The sequence below is a fragment of the Trematomus bernacchii genome, unplaced genomic scaffold, assembly GCF_902827165.1.
Source record: "Trematomus bernacchii unplaced genomic scaffold, fTreBer1.1, whole genome shotgun sequence".
Classification (NCBI taxonomy): domain Eukaryota; kingdom Metazoa; phylum Chordata; class Actinopteri; order Perciformes; family Nototheniidae; genus Trematomus; species Trematomus bernacchii.
The window spans coordinates 1,489,000-1,497,544 of NW_022987733.1; the positions used below are offsets into that span (position 1 = coordinate 1,489,000).

At 40.8% G+C, this 8,545-nt stretch overlaps 1 protein-coding gene across 1 annotated transcript in view; it reads left to right on the top strand.

The window, feature by feature from the left end:
* bbs9 (Bardet-Biedl syndrome 9) overlaps window positions 1-3,313 on the top strand; it is a 186,893-nt gene extending 183,580 nt beyond the window's left edge. The window contains 1 exon segment of the mRNA XM_034145825.1: window positions 2,263-3,313. Coding sequence (XP_034001716.1) covers window positions 2,263-2,627 — 365 coding nt within the window. The 3' untranslated portion in view covers window positions 2,628-3,313.
* Window positions 3,314-8,545: the final 5,232 nt, after the last annotated feature.

Sequence of the window (8,545 nt, forward strand, 5' to 3'; positions counted from 1 at the left end):
TCGCTCAATTTGTCCCGATGCTAAAGGCTCAGAGGGCTCGTGTGTTTGCATCAGCTGATGGTGACGACCCATCTGAGGCTCATTTACACTTTCACACAACCTGGGTTAGTGCGCTGTGTCTTTGGGACACAACAGAACGAGTAGAACATACTAATGGGATCTCAGATCATGAATATGGAGTCACTACGCCATCCCTGTGATGATTTACATTACATGTCATTTAGTCTTCTCGTTGTACTTGTATCATGACAATAAATGCTTGTAATCTAAAAATGTTGCTGATGCTTTTATCCAAAACGACTTGAATACCATAATCAGGCCTAAGGAAACTTGACTGTATGCCCTCTGACCTACTATAGTGCTCATTAAAGGACTATTTTACTGTTCAAAATCAACATTAATACAGGCAAACGTCAGCCGTTGTCCTCTTAAGGTGGGCATTTAAAACAACAAAGACAATTATGACACCAGTTCTTGTCAGAAGTTCACAGAACAAACTTAAAAACCCAAACCTCAAGATCAGATCTATTCTCTCTGGAGATCATTTTGGTAAAAATATGTTTTGGGTGAGATCAACACATGCTTAGCGTAGATGGAGAATCAAACTAAATGTATATTTTTGTACTTAAAAAAGGACTTAAAGTATAGTATAGTAGTACACTTTCTATGTACTTTTTTCTGCGTATTTCTCACCTACAATGAAACATTTGTTGCGTCAGTTGTAGAAGTATTTGAGTACTTGTAGTATTTGATTTTCCTCTGAAAACGCAGTATGATGCTTCAGCTCGGGCCCCATTTACACGGGAACGCAAATGAAACGCAAACGAACCAAATTCACACGGATATGGCTCAATAAACGTGTCCCTTCACATGAGACCGCTCGACCCGCTGGAGATGCTGTAGTACACATCCCGGGCCTGTAAGTGGCGCTGTAGTTCCGCCACAAAATACACCAAAAGCAGCGAAGAAGACCCCCCCGAGCATGGTTGCCTGGTTGCCCTTCTGTCTATTCTCCGCGGTGGATTTAGCAACATGTAACTCGTGTGAACGAACGGGCTATACGAAAGAGAAAAGTAGCGGATACAACCGTTTGCGTTCTCGTGTAAACAGCACCTCACACAAACTTCCTGTTCTCTTTAAGCCCTCATTTCTACAGCGGGTTTTATGCACCTGTATTTATGATGATTTTGTATATTTTCCGATTAAAAAGAAGAGATTAGACATCCCAGTACACATGCGATCAAATCTTGAGTTTTTTCTCAATTTTAACACACACCAGTGGCGAGCCGTCAGGGCCCTCTAGGCCCTCTGTGAGGGCCTAAGATATTCCAAAAAATAATATTTAAAAACATTAAAAAAAAATATATTTTTAAAAATATATATTTTTTTTATATTATTTTTGTTATATTTTTCATTGGTTTTACCTAAAAAAAACTTGATTTAATAAAATAACATTTCCAAAGAAATGAATCCTTCGAATCTGCCTGTTCGGTCTCTGTTTGAATGTGAAGGGTTACATGAAAGAAGGTCTGGCCCTCTCTGCGATTCACAGAGGGCCCGCTATAGTAACTGAACGAGAGAGTAATGTCAAATGACAGTACAATTGACCAATCATATCTTCCCTCTAAATGGGTGGGTTTTATTATCGCGGACTTTATGACAAGTTCCGCCCGCTGTGAAACTTTTCTTGTTTCCATAGCAACAACAACTTCCTGTCAACAGCGTGAACTCGCCTTCAAAATAAAAGCATGCCAAATTACACTTAAGACATACAACTGCAACGAAAGTACATTTTCAATGTCAAAGAACACAAATTGGGTTCACAGGTGTTGTTTTGTGTGGTAGAGGGTCGCTGTCATTGATGCGTTTTGCACCCTGGGCCGTTGTTTTGATATTCCGCTGAAGTATACGCTGTGACGTAATAACTATTTTTTTTTCTTTTTTTTTAGGGAAGGGGTGGAGGTCAGAGGGCCTAGGTATAAAGCTCACGGCTCGCCACTGACACACACATAGTAATATTGGATAGATTAGCTGGGACTTTAAACTGTCTCTTTATTCATGATATGCCCTGGATCTGGAAGATAGCTTTAATTACATATAGAAATAGGAAAAAAACAAAGCAGGCATTATGTGTTGTAATAGTTTTCCCCAAGTTTCACTTCATCTTGACAAATCGTCACCGCTTTCCTTCTCCCTTTAGATATTTAGTCGTATGTAGAGGTGTGTGTATTAACAATATATTATTTCTCTTCTCTCATTCAGATAAAGACTCTAAAGAGAAGAAGGAGATATCCAGGGAGTCGTCAGAGCCCACCGTGAAAGAAGAAAGGGGAAGTGCAGAGGAACCCGTCAAGGAGGCGAAAAAGGAGAAGAAGGAGTCATCCAAGGAGAAGAAGGAGCCGAAGAAGGATTCAAGCAAAGAGGAGGCGAAGAAGGAGACAAAGAAAGAAACGTCCTCCTCCAAGGAGAAGAAGGAGTCATCGTCGTCTTCAAAGGAGAAGAATGAGAAGGACAGAGACAAGGAAGGAAAGGAGGCCAGCAAGGAGACAGGGGACAAGAAAGTGCCCAGGAAGTCGTCGGTAAAAGTGAAAGAGAAGAAGAAGGAGCCCGAGGCTGGAGATGTTTGACAGGAGCCGAGCAATAAGATCACATGATATGCACGTGCACACACACACACACACACACACACACACACACACACACACACACACACACACACACACACACACACACACACACACACCCACACGCACACACACACACATCTATTTATACAGAGTCCATGTTAACGTACACAAGGACACACACGCATTCACATATGCAGTCTTAGTATATATCCTCATGTAAATACACTAAGGCCACATATTGTATGTCAGGAGCAGAGCGATTTCTTCCCAGACACATATGTACATTTTCAAGAAATACAGTAAAGCAGGAATGACTCGTAAAACCGGGAAATGAGTTAGCATTTTAGCATTTCAGGTTTGTCTGGAATGTCAATGGTTTGTTGAAGGTGTTTTTGGTAAGAAGTCTGAAATAAGGTCTGGGGTTAACACAAGTTGAAGACATGTTCACGTTTGTTTCATGCCATGAAATACGCCAGTTAAAACCTCATTGGTGAATAAAAAGGTTGAAAACAAGTGTCCAAATTACAGTCTTAAACATCATGACGCTAACCAATAGCCTTTAGCTTAGCACAAATCTCTTCAGCTTCTAACCAAAAACACATTAAAAAAACCATTGACTTACAGACGAGGGAAACAGAAATACTATCTCATTTCTAGGTTTTGGGACTCATTCCTGCACCACTCAAAAGCCGATCCACACACACACACACACACACACACACACACACACACACACACACACACACACACACACACACACACACATACACACACACACACACACACACACACACACACACACATCACACACACACACACACACACACACACACACACACACGCATACACACACGCATACACACACACACACACACACACACACACACACATACACACACACGCGCACACACACACACATTCACCACACAGGAACACACTCACCACACACACACACACACACACACACACACACACACACACACACACACACACACACACACACACACACACACACGTGTCCTGTGTCTCTCTCTTCCACATGCTCTACTCTTGGTGTGTTTACGCTGCGGGGGAGGATGAAGTCTATAAATCTTCCTCCTCCTCTCCTCAGACATTTCGCTGACTCTCTCCTTCTTCCTCCTCCTTCGTCTTCGTCTAGCCCCAACCCACAGTTTTTCTTCGCCTCCCTAATCCCAGTCGAGCCCCAAACCTCCCCCGCCTCGCTGCTAAGAATAAAATGTCTCAAGGCCACATCCTTCAGCCACCACCACCCCCTCTGACCTCTGGAGTTTTTTTTTTATCTGGGACACTCGAGGACACGGGAATCGAACCTGTTTCTGCCCCTGTGGACACCAGCATGGGGTTTTCTGGAGAAAGAAATACAGACAAGAGCCGGTTTAACACCTGAGGATGCTTACTGCTCATCTCCAAGAACACCACGAAGGAGAGGCTGGATAATAAAGACACTCCGAGGCATTTTCTTTGCTCCGTTTGATTGGTTCTAAGAGATGGTTGCTACTAAAGGCAGTGGAAGAACAGTCTTTCAGCAGCAAATACAAATAAGTTGTTTGCTTTAGAATAAAGGAACCAATTGATGTTAAAAGATCTGTTTGTTCAAATTAAAAGCATAGCTTATTTTCTTGTAGAGGTTTCTAGCCGTGCAGATAGATAGCTGCTGTTTGAATATCAATTATGGCATCAGATTGACTAGATCGTACGTGATAGGCTAAGGGGCGGGACATCTCTAAGCGGTTGACACAACAGAGCCGGCCAGCTAACCAATCAGAGCAGACTGGGCTCTGGTTTCAGACTCTTTAAAGTAGAGACACTAAATACTGATATACACCTGAACATCAGCAGGAGAGGACTCTTTAAAGTAGAGACACTACATACTGATATACACCTGAACATCAGCAGGAGAGGACTCTTTAAAGTAGAGACACTACATACTGATATACACCTGAACATCAGCAGGAGAGGACTCTTTAAAGTAGAGACACTACATACTGATGTACACCTGAACATCAGCAGGAGAGGACTCTTTAAAGTAGAGACACTACATACTGATATACACCTGAACATCAGCAGGAGAGGACTCTTTAAAGTAGAGACACTACATACTGATATAAACCTGAACATCAGCAGGAGAGGACTCTTTAAAGTAGAGACACTACATACTGATGTACACCTGAACATCAGCAGGAGAGGACTCTTTAAAGTAGAGACACTACATACTGATATACACCTGAACATCAGTAGGAGAGGACTCTTTAAAGTAGAGACATTACATACTGATATACACCTGAACATCAGCAGGAGAGGACTCTTTAAAATAGAGACACTACATACTGATATACACCTGAACATCAGCAGGAGAGGACTCTTTAAAGTAGAGACACTACATACTGATATACACCTGAACATCAGCAGGAGAGGACTCTTTAAAGTAGAGACACTACATACTGATATACACCTGAACATCAGCAGGAGAGGACTCTTTAAAGTAGAGACAACTACATACTGATATACACCTGAACATGAGCAGGAGAGGACTCTTTAAAGTAGAGACACTACATACTGATATACACCTGAACATCAGCAGGAGAGGACTCTTTAAAGTAGAGACACTACATACTGATATACACCTAAACATCAGCAGGAGAGGACTCTTTAAAGTAGAGACACTACATACTGATATACACCTGAACATCAGCAGGAGAGGACTCTTTAAAGTAGAGACACTACATACTGATATACACCTGAACATGAGCAGGAGAGGACTCTTTAAAGTAGAGACACTACATACTGATATACACCTGAACATCAGCAGGAGAGGACTCTTTAAAGTAGAGACACTACATACTGATGTACACCTGAACATCAGCAGGAGAGGACTCTTTAAAGTAGAGACACTACATACTGATATACACCTGAACATCAGTAGGAGAGGACTCTTTAAAGTAGAGACATTACATACTGATATACACCTGAACATCAGCAGGAGAGGACTCTTTAAAGTAGAGACACTACATACTGATATACACCTGAACATCAGCAGGAGAGGACTCTTTAAAGTAGAGACACTACATACTGATATACACCTGAACATGAGCAGGAGAGGACTCTTTAAAGTAGAGACACTACATACTGATATACACCTGAACATCAGCAGGAGAGGACTCTTTAAAGTAGAGACACCAGGAGAGGACTCTTTAAAGTAGAGACACCACATACTGATATACACCTGAACATCAGCAGGAGAGGACTCTTTAAAGTAGAGACACCAGGAGAGGACTCTTTAAAGTAGAGACACTACATACTTTTAAGTTGACAGGCAAGTTTCCTCTGAGGTCAGGTTTCGCTGTTGAAATGGATGCAGAAATCTGAGAGACAGATCTCTCAAAACCTGCAATAATGAAATCAAAAGGATCTGCATGGTTTGATAGCAGTAGATAGATGTGCTGTGCAGGTTAAGAAGTGTCTTACAGGCTTCATGTGTGATCAGATTTACAGCAAAGTGTCTGTAGAACAAATCGATCATAGGACAGCAAAAAAAGTTATGAATGGAAATCTGTGTGGACCCTTCTCGTGATATAAGACACACAGAGCGACGAGGAGTTTTCCTTCCAGGATGAAGTCACGGCTGTTTGTTAAAACTGGACACAAAGAGACAAATGATCACGTTCGTCCTCAGACTGTTGATGCTGGAGATATTAAATTACAAGCTTTAAGGGTTTTTTCTTTTTCATTGCAGGAATCTTAAGGCTTTGGACATTCACACATTGTCATCATTTGGGAGCTTTGACCTGTATTTCTGCCAGACTTGAAGCCTTTTGATTTCAACGGCAGACGTCTGTTTACTGGGAAGCTTCTAACCGGCTGCTTATTTCTTTTTTAGCGTTTGAAAATGATACATATTGTGATTTTTAGCACAATCAAATATATCAACGTGACAACCGTCCTTGCCAAGAAGGTCATATAGAAAGTCTGTGATGTTACAGAGACGGACACAAGGAACTACATGTGAATGTTTTTTTAGGATACCTTGAATGTTTGTAGTCGGTTTTGTATTAGCTGCTTTTATAGCATGTTCAAAATGACATGTTTAGCACGTCATTAATGTGCAGCCGAAGAGAAAGGCGTGCGATAAAGAAACACATCTTGTTTAGGAAATGTTTAGTAATAAAAGTTAAGCCTTCAATGTGTGCTTTATTGCCATTTTTGATCATCTCTCTGTATTTCCTCTGCAGTAATGAACCCCTGAATGATTCTTGAATACTTTCCATTTACACAACAAATCATCTGCTGATATTTAATAGACGCCATTGTTTCCTTCCAGATTTGAAAGCTCTTGATATAAATGAACTTTGAACAGAATCTTTCTTCCCTCAGAGTTCGTCGATGGGTCGTCTTCCTTCTCCGCTGAAGATGTAAGTAAAGGGTAATTGTGACACTTCTTATGCCTTGATGTTAATATCTGTACCTGTAAATGCGGAGTACTATCACTGATGTTAAATAATGCGTATCGATTGGGAACAATTAGTCATATTGCTTTGAAATACAATTGTTATGCACATACTGTAGGAAGATCTCCCTAAAAAAAACGTGTTTCTTAAAAATATTAAGTAACACGGGCTGAGTAATCTGTCATTTCTCACCATCCTTTATTCCACAGCTTCACCATCTCTTACTGGTTTGTGTTTTGTCCAGAGGTGGGAAGTAGTGGAGTACAAATACTTCGTTACTGTACTTAAGTAAATTGTTCAGGTATCAGTACTTTACTCCACTACTTATTTTTCTGACGACTTTTTACTTTGACTTCTTACATTTTAAAACCCAAATACCTGTACTTTCTACTTCTTACATTTTAAACCCAAATACCTGTACTTTCTACCTCTTACATGTTGAACACAAATACCTGTACTTTCTACTTCTTACATGTTGAACACAAATACCTGTACTTTCTACTTCTTACATGTTGAACACAAATACCTGTACTTTCTACTTCTCACATGTTGAACCCAAATACCTGTACTTTCTACTTCTTACATTTTGAACCCAAATACCTGTACTTTCTACTTCTTACATGTTGAACCCAAATACCTGTACTTTCTACTTCTCACATGTTGAACACAAATACCTGTACTTTCTACTTCTCACATTTCCCAAACCGGCTGGTTCCTTTAGTTTGAATGTGTGTTTGGTGGCGTGATCATTATTATTTAGAGTCATTGCGTGCCTATTGATTTGAACACGATCCGTGTATCCATCATTTCCTGGTCTTCTCTAAAGAAGAGGGACCAATGAAAACGTTGTCATGTTGCCGTTGTTCAGCATGGAAACATTCATTAGCTAACAATGACATTATTGTTCTATTAATATAAAGGGAGGTCAGGTACTCTTTAAAACAGCTGCTAGTTATGGGTACTTTTTACTGAAGTACATTTCAAAGCCCTCTTTACTTTGACTTGAGTAAAGAAGTTTAGTCAGTACTTCTACTTTCACCAGAGTATTTTTAAACATGAGTATCTGTACTTCTACTTGAGTAAAGGATGTGTGTACTTTTGCCATCTCTGGTGTTGTGTATGTATGAGTGTGTATGAGTGTGTATGAGTGTGTATGAGTGTGTATGAGTGTGTATGAGTGTGTATGAGTGTGTATGAGTGTGTCCCTCTGGTTCTTGCCTCTCTGAGGTGAGGAACCACTGAACATGGCTGCACACACCCAGCTGGTAAAAACATCAAACAAACAATGCAGCAACAATCAAAGTGTGCCGGGCCGCAGCCGCTGGGATGAGTGTCATAAAAGCAGAGTTTGGATTCAGACGTGGAGTGTGGCTTTTATTCCAGAGCTTATTTCAGTCTCGCAGGGTTTAAGGCGTCAACAAAGTGGATTAGATAATTGCCGCGTCACTCTAC